Below are 15,625 nucleotides of genomic sequence, written 5' to 3' on the forward strand. Positions count from 1 at the left end.
AAGAAAATAAATTAATTTTAGAAAAATATTACAACTTGTTCAGAGAGAATTTAGGAGATAACTATCATTGTGTATAAGAAATCTCAAAAATGGTTTCTTTTGGATATTTCTACACTGAACACAGTATCTCACTTATTTGTAAACACATTGATCAGCTCCTTATTTTGTACATTGCAAATATGTTGACTTACAAGAATATATGTGCAACTTGTCAGAAAGATGCCCATCACCTATTTCATGGGGCACATTAACACAGGATAAATAATATGGTTAAATTATAGGTTGCAGTGCCTTAAAAACATTTAGACATAATTTTTAAAATACTTTAAAATATATGGAAGAACGTAACACAGTGATGACTACGCACCTCTGGGGCCTAACATTTTTCATTTCTTTGGTTATATTGATTTGAGATCTAGGACCAGTCACTCAGTTCTATTTTTTTTTTAGGTTTCTTCAAAGTCATTAATTGCTTTGGTTAATACAAATGTTTAAGAAAGCAAGTTTAAAGTTATTTCTTGAAAACCTTTTAAATTGTGAGATAAAACATGTAGAAAAGTACATAAAATATGAATGCAGATTAATAAAGTGAACCAACATCCAGGTCCCAAAAATAGACTACTCTCCACACTTGAGAGAGAGTTCCATATATCCCCTATCACAAGCTCCTTTCTCTTCCCCATAGTAACCACTGCCTGGTTTTTATGGTAATCACTTCCATGGTGGTTTGTGTTTTGTTGTTGACATTATTAAACACTAGTTTTAGTTTTACCTGACTTTAATTCAAATCATGTTTGTAAGATTTATGCTATTGTTTTATGTACCTATAGGTCATTCATTTTCATTGTTCTAGGGCAGCACTGTCCAATAGAAACATAACGTGAACCACATGTTTGATATTCTAGTAGCCTATTTAAAAAGAGACCAGTAAATCAAATAATGTTTTATCTCAATATTAATAAATATGAATGCAACAAAGAATTGACAGTTTATTCTTTGTTCATATTAAGTCTTTGAAATCTCATGTCTGTTCTATATTTATAGTATATTTCAAACCACAGCGTAGTCACAATGCAAATGCCTAATAGCCATGTGTGGCTAGCGGCTACCTTATTGGACAGCACAACTCTAGAATATTCTAGCTAGGAGAACATCACTGTTCGTCCATTCCGCTATTGATGGATCTTGTTTTGAATAGAGCTACTGTGAACATTCTTTTACAAGTCTCCTGATGCTGTAAGATACTTTTAAAATGGCTTTTATGTCAGAGGAACATCCATATAGCCATATTTCTTCTAATACTCCCCGTGTTAGGCTCAGCTTTATTAAAGTGGATAAAGCATTTTACTTGGTAGAGTGCCAGTGTTAAATAACAGTATTGTAAACAACTGTGGCACAGAAGTACCTTTGACCCACCAAAAGCATATGCACTCAAAGGACTTTTTCAGGTAGGCTCCTGCTCTGTCCTATCACCTGCCTCAATCTTGTTCCTTTGTGAAAATTCAGGCCAGCTAACAGTCATCTCTGAGATTTCTCAGGAGCCTATCTGTGGCTTCTTATTAAATTGTTCAGTGGAGGCGGAAGAATAGGCTATATCGTTTCTTTAAACTTTTATGTGTTCTGTTTTTTTCCTGAATAGGGTTATATTATTCTCTGAGTTTCAGTTTAACCAGAGGTCCACATCAACAATCAGTTGTTTGTTCTGCATATGTCTTCCTTGTTCTGAAGAACAGTAGCCCCAGAGTTTCTTATCTAATAGCTTCGAAAATTCATTTCCATGTTGAAATAGTAAGACTAATGAATCAATGTCACTGAAAGTTGGATGCAAGAAAGTGTTCATATAACATTATAGTTCTTTCAGAGTTTCTAAAATTAGAAGAAAAAGTTATCTAAGGAAATAGCAAGGACAGAATGCAGGTTAGCTTTAGGCTTAATGTGATTTTCAAATACCTTTGTATGAAAGCAGCTTCACGAGAGCAGGGAACTTGAGCACTTTATCCGACCTGCTTCCTCTTCACTTAATTTGTCATCAGATTCGCTCCTAGCCTGGCAGCGGGCCAATTATATGAGTCCCCTTCCTGCCTTCCATCCTCATGTGACAAGTGGTAAAAAGAAGAGAGGTAGGAAGTAGGCCATGACCTTAAGTGACAGAATGGGGAGTCTGCTCCCTGGAGGGTCTTATTTTAACTGTTAGATTGATGACTTACTAGAGGGTGGGATTAAAAGTGTTTTTGCAGTTATCTGACTACATGATCTCACCAGCTTCCTAACACCTCCAAAGCATTCTCCAGACTGTTAAAGCAGTACTTTTTTTTGTATGGTCTTGTGTGTGTGTGTGTGTGTGTGTGTGTGTGTGTGTGTGTTTCCTTTAAGAAGAAAGATGTCCTCTTAAACACAAATATTGGTAAGAGTTAAGTTTTCTTTTAAGGAGAAGAATTACTTTTACTTGGCTGTATAAATACAGTCCGGATAGGATTTAGATTTCAGTTATCTTAATAGGTATCTTAAAGACAAAGAAGTTTATCTTATCCAAATCCTTTTTAGAAGAAAATCATAATTTGTAAATAATTACAAACTATGTTGATAACAGTAGGGTTATTTGTTCTACCTGTGAACGCATCCTAATACTACTTAAGATTCTGTTGGTTGCTTTTCCTTATTACAGTTGACCCTTGAACAACCTGGATTTGAACTGCACAGTTCTACTTACATCTGGATTTTTTCAGTATTATATGTATCTTGCTATAAATGTATTTTCTATTACACATTTTCTTATATTTTCTTTTTCTGTCTTTATGATAAGCATACAGTATATAATACATAAAATACATGTTCATCAGCTGTCAACATTATTGGTAAGGCTTCTAGTGAACTGTAGGCTATTAGTAGTTAAGTTTTGGGGCAGCCAAAAGTATATGTGGATTTTTGACTACATGAGGGGTTGGGCACCTTAGGGTCAGTCTACTCTGAAATATTTTATTTTTACAAGAATTTTATTGTGAGGAATTAAAAGCTTTTTCAAGACAATTTCAGGTGCATTATTCCTAACAGTTTCCTTATCAGCTTGGTGTTGCAAGTTTATAATTGTAGTAGTTTTGAGAGGAAAAAACTGAAGAGAATGGGTTACTGATATCCAAGGTCACAGATTCAGTGAAGGTAGTTGGAATATATAGACTTAGTTATTGTAATAGTTCAGTCCTTTTCAGTAGACTTTTTTTTTTTTTGCATTTCATTGTGTTTTTATAAAATTTCCCCCAAGTAATTTTGATTAGATTATAAAACTAGCTACTGTATGCTAAATAGTGGCTGTAAGATAGTTGATGTTAATGGCTCTCCAAGGAGATTACTGGTTGTAGTTTCGCATTTTTTTTCAGCAAAATTGTTTGCTTTTGGTTTTATATTCTAATAAAATTTTCCAGCTTCCACATTCTTAAAAAAGATGCTGGTATCTTTGCTAACTACTTCTCTAGAAATTTACTGATTTCCAAGTGCTAGTCCACTCTTAGTTAACTCTGCCTTTTCTGGTCCTTTATGTTTCCTATTAAAGGAGACGTATTAAATAGATTGGTAAATCATGGTATAGGGACAGAACATTAAACTTAAAATCCGAAGGCATAGAGTCCAGTAGTGTCTCTACTTTGTGTTACCTGAGTGGCCTTGAGTCAGACTCATTTTTTCTCATTTAAAATGGTCATGATTTCCTCTAATAGCATTGGGACAATTTTAAGAAGATATACATGTATAATCATCATCATCATCATCATAATAAAACGTAACTGAGTTTACCCCATGTTTGGGATATTAGAAGTACTCAAAGAAGAGAGAAGAAACCAGTTGGGGGATGGATATCAGAGTCGGAGGTCATCTTACTTTCCTCTGACTTTCTGGCATGTTTTTCTTCTCCTTTCTCTCTTCATGTTGTTTAGTGACACCTCCACCCATGAGCTAGCTTGTCCTGGGCACATTACCACAAAGAAGGATAGACTGAGGGAAAGCTGGCATTGGTCCAGACTTGGAGCAGGGTCGGGGAGGGGTGTTATTTCAGTGGCCCTTTCACTCCTAGAGCTTGGACCAGTTCCAAAAAGTAGGCTAGACTCTTCCCTGATTTCAGGGTCGTCACGTGCCCAGAAATACCATTTCAGTCATCCAAAAGTAAAAGAGATATGTGCTGTGTCCGATGCATTCGACCCATGGCATGTAAGATCTCTTCCACGTCTGATTTTATGACTTTGGTGGTGATAGTTCTACAGAGACACAGGAGGCATCTAGTATCATGCTGCAAAGGTGCCCTCCTGTAGTTCTACCCATGTGTGCATTTATGTGGTGTTCTTTCATCAGACATTTCAATTTGTTTGAGTGTAGTTCTAATAAAACCAACACCATAAATTCCATTCATGCCTGCCAGTCCTGCTTAACTTAGACTCGAAATGCCTCTGTGTCCCAGCCATCTTATATATCAGTCCATTCAGGCTCTCTTAGAGATTCCAAACAAACAAGCAGACCTACTCAGCAGTCCTGTGTTTGTTGTGTAGGTAGCTTATTTTTAGTTGATTGTTTAAGTAAACTCCATCACGGCTGGCTGAAACTATGACTTGTGTATCTTAGTAGCTTCCCTAAGGTCAATACTTTAGAAACTAGGTCCTCGGAATTTGTTAAATGAAAAGTATCACTGTCATTTTTCATTCCGTTTGTTCTTATTGGGAACTTGGAGATTTATTCCAGTACACATGCATGTTCCAAATCTAGCAGTGAGTGACAGTTGGAGTTGTTTGATGGAGGACTTATGTCACATCTTTCTTCCTTTTTGTTTCCCCGTGGATGGTCGTGTTCATTGTAATTGGGCTTGATTTAGCAACCAGTTTTTACAAGTATCCTACGGAGAGAATTTGGTTATTACAAGCATATTCTTTCTATCATAGAATATTCAGGCATTGACATTTGGTGAAACAAAGGTAAAATCTACTGGTGATTAATACAATTTGCAAATATCTCCTGTAGGAGAGAATTGAATTTGCTCTCCTAAAGTGCAGCAGTGTGATACTTAGAGGAAATGTAAATCAATTATAAAAAAGTATGTTGAAAAAAAATAAAATAAAAAAGTATGTTGGGAAAATGTATAGTAGTATAGAATTATATGAAGATGAAAAGACAGATTCTCTTTGGCTCCTTCTCCCACAGCTCCCCTCCGTAGTCTCCAACAGCTCTCTTACCCCCAAAGGCAACTACTGCTGACAGGGTGGTTTGTATTATTTGAGACAGCTTTCTTTATGCAGACACATAGGTAGTTTTTTAAAAAAATTAAAAATATTTTTCTGCATTTTGCCTTTTTTCTCGTAATATATGATGGGTATCTTAGGTTAGTTACGAAACAGCTCTATTACTGTTTTAAATGTTGTATAGTATTCCATAGTATGGGTATATTTAACCATTAACCTACTGAATGATTTTGAAGTTGTTTCTGTTTTTTCACTACCATATGCAGTACTACTGTACCTATCCTGTGTGTGTGTATGTATGTGTGCACACATGTTTAAATTTGTGCAAATATTTTTGAATAATAGGTTCTTAGTAATAGAAATGCCAGAACAAGTAGAACATGCATTTTTGAGTAATTATTGCCCAGTTTTCCTCCAAAAATCACTAAGTTTACATTTAAACTGAAACTAGATATTTCTCTAACATGATTTTAATTTTTTTTTTTTTTACAAAATTGATGGAATGCACAATCACATAAATGACTGTCTTCACATGAAAAAACATTTCACTTCAGCAAAAGTAATCTTAGAACTTAGGTGTCTTAATTTAGAGGAATCACATCTCTGGCCCATGAGGAATTAGCTAGGGTAACAGCAGAGACAACCTATTTTCTTTTAGCCCAATATCCTTCATTCTTTTTCTTTTCACCTCCAAATCATGCCTTCCCTCACACACTGTAGTCATCTCTGACACTCCTCACTCTCATGCTTTACAAAGAATCTGCTACCAGCTGTGATCTGTTTCCTCACCAGTCCTCTGTCCTTTAACTGACCTCACATCTCTCTTCACGTTGGCTCCATGAGCTTGTTCCTATCTCCTCCACAAATGAGGGAGTTTGTTCCCATCTCCCCCACAAATCTCTCTCAGTGTGAGACCCTCAAAGTGTTGATGAGCTTAGAAGTTAGCCTAAGCAACAAAACCTTTGCTCTCCAGCTCTATTACTGGGGTCAGGTAACTGAATCTCTTCAGACATCATTTTTTTAATTTGTAAAACATGGACAATAAAGAATACCTGTTTCATAAGGTCAGGAAGGTTAAAGAAGTAAATCTGAATTGTCATTATCACTGACATTGTGAGGAGTCCAATGACATGAGTCTTCAGGGCAGTGGTAGATAGTTGAGGAAAATATTTGTAAGCTGGTTTTTAAACAACATTTTAAAAAATAATCTGAGCAAACTATTCTCGAAGCTTGCAAACATAGATTTAATGAATCTGAAGAGTTGGGTTATATAAAAATAAGACTTTCTGAGAACTCTGCATTTAGATATTTATGTTTGTGTACTGAGTAATACATTTTTAGCTAAGTTATAGAAAATGACCTACCTGTTATGCACTTCGTGTTTATACTGTGCATTTTTAAATGAGCATGGAGAGTGTTCAAGTGCTTTACTGCTTTTCATCCTTATAAAAGACATTATTTCTGTACATGAATAGTTTATTATTGAACTTTTGAGGTAAGTTCACTGATGGTAGGAAATGAGAAAGTCAGATGAGAGGAAAATGATATAGGAGGAGCTATAAACCCTGTGATGGCCTATGTGAATTCCCTTGAGATCTATGCTGTTGACAGTGCTATTTACTTAACCTCTTTGGCAAATGCCAAAGGTGGCTTACTGAGGGAGCACAGCCTAGCACATGCCAGGGCTCCCCCTGTCAGTAGCCTCTGAGATAAAGAAAGAAGATGGGCTGTCTCTAACAGCTCCTGCAGCAGAGGACATCACACTTCTGTCATTGCAGTAACATTATATAGGCTGGCCACAGAGAATGGAAGGTGAGGAAGGATCTGAGTGTTGTAGCTATCACAGAATTGTAAATCGAAATGAAGGCATTAGCCATTACTTTAAAATGAGGGTTTAAGGAAGAATAAAATGTAAATGTTTTTTTGAGTATATCACTAAAATTTGCTGCCTTGCCTTTTCCCATCTCGGTGCCTGTGGTTGATGTCAGGATTTTGCCTTCAGCTTGTAAGACAGGTATACTGGTGACTTTGTTAAGTCACAGACTTAACGTTTCCTGGCTTTAACAGTGGTCCGTGAAACTTTAGGCAATTGCATTCCTCTAGGCCCCCTAAAAGAGGCTGAATTAATCACTCCTGCAGTGTAGACATTGCCTTGCATTCTGCCTTTATAGACTGAAATTGACCATTTAATTTTAACCAAAAAACCCCCACTTATACATAAATATAAGTGGTTAAAGTATTATTTGGACAACTGTATTACTGAAGCAGTTAGGTCACAGTTAATATGAGGAGGTAAACTAAAGCCTTTCATTTCTTTTTTGTTTGATTTGTTTTCCAGCAGATTAAGAAAAGAAAGCATTAAGTTCTCTATTAGAACCCAAAGCTGTGAATAATTCTACATACCAAACATAGCATAAGCCAGTTGTGAATGTGTCTTGGTTTCTCAGTTTAAAATTTGCAGAATGCTTTGGTGCTGCTTAATGCTTAGACGCAGCTGTTTCCTTGACATGAGACAGATACTTCATTTGGTGTGTTTTAAATACACCTTATTCAGTGTGCTGGAGAGGTGTCTGATGCCTCTGGAGCCTGAATACTTTCCAGTATGAAGATCTACAATGTGCCACCATGTTTAACATTCTCTCCAAATACGGGATCATCTTCCTACCCCCTTGGCAAAGATTCGGATTTAGTATTTCTGAAGTGGTGCCTGGGGATCCATTGTTTTTCACAGTGTGCCTCAGGAATTTTGATATACTCTTAATTTTGAGAATTCCCAGGATAAGGGAGTTTGGTATTGAGGTAAATCAAAACTAAATCAGAAGCAAAGCAAGTAGTAGACAGAGGAAGCCAAGGACATGGACAGTGGTCCTTCATGTCCACGAATTCACCATTTGCTCTCTTCCTATGATATAGTCATAACCAGTGTACAGGGTAAGTGAAATTCACACATCCCTAGCTGGGAATGAGAGACAGTTAAACTGTTGGACTTTTTTTTTTTTTTTAATCAGATAATTTCACTTTCCCTGAAGGCTTGAAACTTTGTAGAATTAAGCTTTGGTCATAAAATGCTCACAAAGATTAATTATACAGTTGTAAAAGTTATGGCATTTATAATTATAAATATAAATAAGGGTAAAAGATATGATAGGTTTTAAAACACTTTAATGGACCATTTAATTTACATACATAGATTCTAGTTCCTGCCCAATTTGGGGGAATATCTACTACCAGATGTATAAACACATGAATAATGTTTTTCTTTGCATACCTTTCTCAAAGCTAAATGTGAATGTTTGTCTTTATTTATAGATAACCACTAATAAGTGGAAATAAATTTTGCAAATCTACATTTTATACAAGGCTTAGACAGCGCTTACATGCATATAATCAAGACATATTAAGATTTAAATAGTTAAACTAAGTGAGGATGTTTTCTACACACTCCCATGGGAAGATTTCTAATTCTTATCACCTAGTTAATCTTTTATTACTACGTTATAGAATTTTAGGTTTGAGGAAATGGAGGTCTGAGGAGCTTAAGTGATTTGCTGGATGACGTGTAGTTTTCCCACCTGTGCCTAGAACTGAAATCTTGCGAATTCTAATCCAGAATTAGGAACCCCACATATCCTCTCAGCTCATGTGTAGACTTTATTGAATGATTTGCAGTAAAATTTTATCTATGGGCCATTTTCCCTCTGCAGTGTCTCTTCGTTCCCCCCATACTCTTTAAGAAATATGTTAATTCTGACACTAGCTTACCATACTCCTCCTGCCCTCAAAACATAAAACCCTTGGTTTTCTTAACTTGAGAAACATTATTCATGTATTTATACATTTGCTGTTAAATACCTTCCTACACCTAGGCAGAACAAAAATCTGTATGTGTGTAAAGTAAATGATCCATTAAAGAAAATTAAAAAGTTATCATATTTAAACAAAAATGGGATAGTGTTTTCAAACCTATTGGATTTTAAGGAAAAAATGCATTGTATATTTTAAGCCAATTAAAAGTGATTCCAGGATTATTCTTTCTAACATTTTTCTTTTTTAGTATGAACAAAAGTAAGAGGATATTCTGAAGTTTTTAAAATATATCAATGTTGACCCCTTTGCCATTTTAGGCCAAGGAGAGTGGAATTTTCTCTAAACCGAATTGAAATCTACTTAAAATATTTGAATATTTATGTGCCAAACAGAAAAGTCAAGTCTCAGATGGTTGTGACCCAAGCAGTGAAGGAGGAAGGGTAGCATGCCTTGTACTACAACATAGGACAGTCAGTCCCCATCCAAGTCCTTTGGGGGCAGGATTCCTAGTAGATCTTGGCCCTCATTCCCCAGTAGAGAATTGAGGGAAATAACCACTGTGAGGATAGAAATTGAATTTATTTAGCTCAGGTTATTAGAAGGAACAGTGAGTGTGGATCATCAGTAGCTTGTCAGAATTTTCCCTATGAGGAGGTTAAAGAAGCATGTGTCAGATTTCCCAGAAGGATTTTAGCAAGATACTGGGAACAGCTTAAATATGAAAGTTGAGAGCATATAGATGAGTTGTTTGGAAAGTCTCTTCTGATGTATTTAGATTGTCTTTGTGCATTTGTATGTGTGTGTCTGTCTCTAGAACCATGGGGATGGGCTGTATGACAGGCTCCCAGTCCCTGTGGGATACAGATGTAGCCCTAGTAGTTGACTCTTAATAGCACTGTGTGTCCTTAGGTCTTCCTGTGAAAGAGAAATGTGCTAACAAATGCTCACAAACATCCCAGTATCCTTATATTTCTGTTTGATTTACGCCTGATAATGCCTGCTTCGATACCTTTTTGGCTCAATTTAGTTTCAAGGTTCTGGGGTGTATTCTTCAGCAGGGGAGAGAACCAGAAGATGGATTTGGCATTGTAGCTGTGGACAAGTCATAATCACCCTGAACCTGTTTCTCTTTCTGTAAAATAGGGATCATAATGTTTACTCACCGCTAGGATCGTGGTGAGGAGAAAATGAGATAAATGTATGTGAAGATGCTTTAGCACTTGTTCTTTTTTGGTAGGAATCCTTTTCTCGGGAGGAATGTACACAGGTCTTTCTCCTTCCTCCTTCCCCCTACTTCCATTCCTGATAGAGGCAAAAACTAGTTAGGTGTCAGGAAGTGGTGGTGAGCAGGGCAGCTATAATCCTTGCTCTCTGGAGCTTTAATACCTACTTACCTATTTGGAATGACTATTTCTGCCTTACTTCTGGAAGAACCAGTCTCTCCAGCTCTTCCTAACAGGTCACTCATTCCCATTGCCATCCTCACTCATTTTCTTTCCTAGTCTTTCCTAGTCTTTAAATGTTGGCTTTCCTTAGGGCTCTAACTTAAATGTTCTTGTCCTGTAGAGCCTCCTGTGAATATTCAGTTCCCTACTTGAAAACCTTTCTCCTCTTTTTGGCTGTCTCAAAGATACTTTAAATTTATCGTGTCTGAAACTGAAGTCAGGACCTAAACACTGCCCCTCCTATCCTCTAACCTGATTGTGCTCTGATCTGTGTGTTACTGAGTTGTCCAGTATCTCATCCAGTTATTTAACCCCAAAACTCATCCATCTCTCAACCCCTTGATCTTCCAGATTTCACATACACACTTCATTGCCAAGTCGTATTGCTTTTATGTCTCAGATTCCTGTCAGATTCTCCATTTCTGTTCTCAGTGATGTTTTCAAGCTTCCATCATCATCTTTTGTACAGACCATGCATCTGTCATCCTCACTGTTATGTATTTTTGCTTCCCAGTCCATCCTCTACACTTGAGATTTTTTTTTTTTGGTATTTAAATATATTCGTGTGGTTCTGAAATTTTAAAAATTATGAAAAGGTGTTTAGTGAAGAGCCTTCTTCCCTCATGTACTGAGGTTACCCATTCCATGCATATGTAAGGAAATACTAATACATAGGCTCTTTCTAAAACTTCATTATTTACATAAAAGGGGGCATATTTGTATCCTTTTCTTTAGCCTGTTTTTTTTTTTTTTTTTCCATTCAGCAGTATATCTTGGGCGATGCTTGGGTGGCTCAGTGCTTGAGCGTCTGCCTTTGGCGTTTGCCTTTGGCTTAGAGTTCCTGGGTCTAAGGATCGTGTCCCACATCAGGCTCCCTGTGGGGAGCCTTCTTCTCCCTCTGCCTATGTCTCTGCCTCTCTCTCTGTTTCTCTCATGAATAAATAAATTAAATATATTTTTTTAAAAAACACAATATATCTTGGAGATTTTTCCGTTGTAGTACAAAGAGAATCTCCAAATTTGTTTTTATGGCTGAATATATTCCATTATAGGAATGTTGTAATTGATGCACATTAGGACAAAATATCTTTTACGATCTAGAGTATTTCATTCTTCTGATGATGACTTTGTTGTGATTCCCATTTATTATGCTTACAGAAGAAAAAAAACTAAGCTCCTCACTTGTCCAGGCTCTCAAGGTCTAGCCCTTCTTCTCCAGGATTGTCTTATACTTGTCTTCTCCTCATCCTCTACTTCTGAGTGGTATGGACATGGACTGTCTTTTATTTCATTCATGTTCTGTGTTCCTTCCTGCCTGAGACTTCTGCCTAAGTTCTTAGTCTCAGATCCGGACCCATTTCTTCCTTTTCCTTTTTCCTTTAATTTCTAGTCTACTAAGGCAAATCTCAGCTCAATTTCCATTTCCTCAAGGTGTGCTTACCCTGGCAATCCATGGCCAAGTCAGAGATTTCTGATAAACTCTGCTGGCATTTTGGCTTCTTCCTTTGAGCAATTATTATATATTTATATATGTGTGATTACTAGATTGATATTTATCTCATACACTTAAAATAGTGTTTCTCATATAGTGGGCTATAATCCATTATGAGTTATGAAATCAGTTTTAAAATTATGATACACCTTTTAAAAAATATAACAGAGAATATCAGACCCTTTCACTTATAGTAAGGGTCTTTTTTCATTATACTTTTGCTTCAGATAAAGATAGATATATGTCAATCACATGAACACCCAGATACATAGATATATTGGGCTTGATGTAAATTGCACTTGTTATTGTTGGTCATAGTCAAAAATAATTTGATGGTAAATTATATGAGGACAGGAATTCTTTCTATTTTGTACACCATTTCCTCCCCAATTTTAGCAGAGGGCACTCAATTAAATATGTTGACTCAGTGGATGAATGAATAAATGCACACCTTTTCAGGGAGATTCACGGACTCATTGCTTTCCTTTTAGGGACTAATGGACCCTGGTTCTAAGCAGATGTTAATGATTATTTCCTTGGTCAATTCATTCTGCTTTATTAGATCATTAGAAGAAAAGAAAAGGAATGTAAAACCAGACTTATAAGTGTGTTTTTTAAGGGTTGATGTGATAAAACACTATTGATGAAATTCTTAAATTTTTTTATGTTCCTTAAATACCATTTCTTAAAAATAATGAAACTTAATTTTTACCTGCCAAAGTATCTGGATAATTTTTGAATTTCTAAGGTAGTTTACACACAGGGCTTATGACATAGCTGTTATCTTTTGTGTGTACTTCAGCAATAAAATATTTACGCCGTTTGGCAAGGTGATACTACAACCTGGTTTAGTACAACAGCTGCGCTGCCTGTTCCCATGTGGCTTGATTTCCCTTTTTAATCTTCAGTTTTCTGCAACTAAAGACTATGTCAGCATGTAGTTTATTCAGCAGCAGATAGCAGTGAAAGCTTCTTGAATTAACATAGTAAAGAGAAAAATACTCTGCTCACTTTACTTGGTTTCACATTTTTCTCATGTCTTTGAAAAACATTTTCCTAACATATCCTACACAGTAGAGCTTTATAAACATCATGTATTTACAAGGAGACATTTTTGTGACTTTTTTATTCTTTAGAGAACTTGTAAACTCATCTCCAAAGGTTTAGTTTCTGATCTTTAAAAAAGAAAATATCTTAGTTCTACAGTAATCTGCATTTTAGCTTAGCACAAAATCAAAGTCTTGAAAATAAGAGAATGATTTTTATATTTATTTTCAGTCATAAATTTGTATGTATAATTGAAATTGAGATTGGCTTAAAAAGTGTGTAGGCAAAAAGTGCAGAATCTTAATTCTTTTCAAGTTTATTATCAGAGCCCTTTAGCACAGAGTTTTTATCTAGCATATGTGTTATTTTTTCTTTCTATTTCTAGGTGCTCCTGATCCAACAGCAGGTGCTAGTATAGATGATGAAAACTGCTGGCACTTAGATGAAGAGCAGGTTCAAGAACAGGTTAAACTGTTCCTTTCCCAGGGCGGGTACCACGGATCAGGGAAGCAGCTTAATTTGCTCTTTGCAAAGGTATGATTTTTTTTTAAAGAAATATTCTAAATATATACATATATAGAAAGTATCTATATATGATTATGTGTACAATAGAATAAAGACTTCTTTTTTTTATTTCTTATTTTTTAAAAAGAAGAGCATCTAAGTTAATCAACCAATTAGAAACTATTATGTTGTAATGCATTAATTTACTTAGGTGTCCTTAGTCAAGATGTGAAACATTTTTGTTTCTCTCCATTCCCGTTAATAAATGGTGACACTTTGTACAGTTTTGAAAACCTTTCAAAACTCAAAAGTAAATAGCTTAATATTATTAAAAATGCCATCTTTTCAAGTTCTTACTTTTTCTAGTTAATGTTCTCAAGTAGAGCGTAACTTTGAATATAGTCCTTCAAATGTGCTTTATTATATATTTAAGAGTTTTTTCTTTTGAGGTTGAGAAATATCTCTCGTACCAATCCATAATCTGTATTTTTGAATAGTTAATTATTATTTTTCAATAGTTATTTTTGAATAGTTAATACGTGCATATATAACATTATATATTTAGTTTAATGATGTTTAGTATATTTAAATTTGTTTCAAAAGCATGGACTTTGGAGTCATACAGACCTGGCTTTATTTTTTAGTTCTAAATCTTGTAGAATGTATGAACTGTGGCAAGTTATTTAAGTCAGTTTCCTCATCTGTAAAATTAGCTAATGATAACATATCTCCTCAACTTGTGATTAAATGGTAAATGGTGTCTGAACGTCATTTTGGCCTTGGTAAATGTTAATTTTTATCACCAAAATGTGATGACGGAAGAAACTGTTATCTTCATTGTAAGTTCTGTGTGAGTAGAAGCTGTATCTGTTACTTTATTTATTTATTTATTTATTTATTTATTTATTTTATTATTATTTTTTTAATCTGTTGCTTTATACAGAACTTTTGGTACTATAAACCCAATTCTAAATATAGGTAAAATGCTCTTTTAATAAATATTAAATCAATGTCTTTTCCAGGGGGTTACAGCTACTATTATGGCTAGTGTATTTAATTTGGTTTTAATGAAAGAAATTATTGATTGATACTTTTGATAACTCATTGACACTTTTGTTATACAGCTTTTCTAATATTTATAATAACTAATATATTAACTAATATATGTGTGTGTGTGTGTGTGTGTGTGTGTATATATATATATATATATATATATATATATATTATAGTTCTGAAGAATTAGAATATATTCCGTTACTGGTTATGGCCAGAAAAGAGTGTATTCTGATTAATCAGTATCCTCTTACTAAAAATTTATCCCGTTTTCTGTATGTAGATTGCCCATTTTCTGAGAATTAGATTATAATATAATATATTTAACCCTAAAACTACTTCGCAAATCATTTACTCATTTTTGGTAATTCACAGGTACATCAGACTCTTGTAATGCATCAGCTGTCTGAAAATTAATTACCATTAAACTATAGATGTACTTGTGTGTTGCTTAATAGTTGTGGTTTATATGCTTAACAGTAAAGTGTTTATTTTCATTGCTTTTGCTGAGTAATAGGTTAGAAATATGTCAGGAAGATGAACATTAAATCCTATCCATGATATGGTGGTAATATTAAAGGTTTAGTATATTTAGATACACAGAAAGTATTTCAGAGATTCTCTTGTTAGCAGATAGTACACTTTGGTCTAGTGGAAGCAAAGTAAAGAGGTATTAGACTGGCCTATAGCTGCTATTTTTATCCCTGTATACAATATGCACATTATGTATGCCATATGAAGTAATCGCATCATCTAATTTTGGAAATGGCATAACTTTTTTTTTTTTTTTTTGGCATAACTTTTAGAGTTAAGACAGATCTGGGCTCTGATTCCAGCGATTCCTCTTGTCCTTTGGGCAAGTTACTGTACTTCTTTGAAGAATGGTTTTTATAAGTCATGAAATAGGGATTATAATCCGGCCTATTTTGTATGGTTGTTGTGAATATTACATAATCAATATAAATGTAAAACTCTTTAGCGTGATGTCTAATAAATAGTAACTCCCTTTCTTCCTCCCAGTCTTCTTCTGTTCATGATTTTTCAGAGCTTCCATATTGGAA

General features: G+C 35.0%; 1 protein-coding gene across 1 annotated transcript in view; it reads left to right on the plus strand.

Annotated features, from left to right (window-relative positions):
- The window catches only part of ZSWIM6 (zinc finger SWIM-type containing 6), a 193,952-nt gene that overhangs the window by 126,845 nt on the left and 51,482 nt on the right, over positions 1 to 15,625 (plus strand). The window contains exon 3 of the mRNA XM_041765126.1: positions 13,393 to 13,541. Within this exon, the coding sequence (XP_041621060.1) occupies positions 13,393 to 13,541 (149 nt within the window). The remainder of the gene's footprint in view (positions 1 to 13,392; positions 13,542 to 15,625) is intronic.

This window comes from Vulpes lagopus, chromosome 8 (genome assembly GCF_018345385.1).
Source record: "Vulpes lagopus strain Blue_001 chromosome 8, ASM1834538v1, whole genome shotgun sequence".
Lineage (NCBI taxonomy): Eukaryota > Metazoa > Chordata > Mammalia > Carnivora > Canidae > Vulpes > Vulpes lagopus.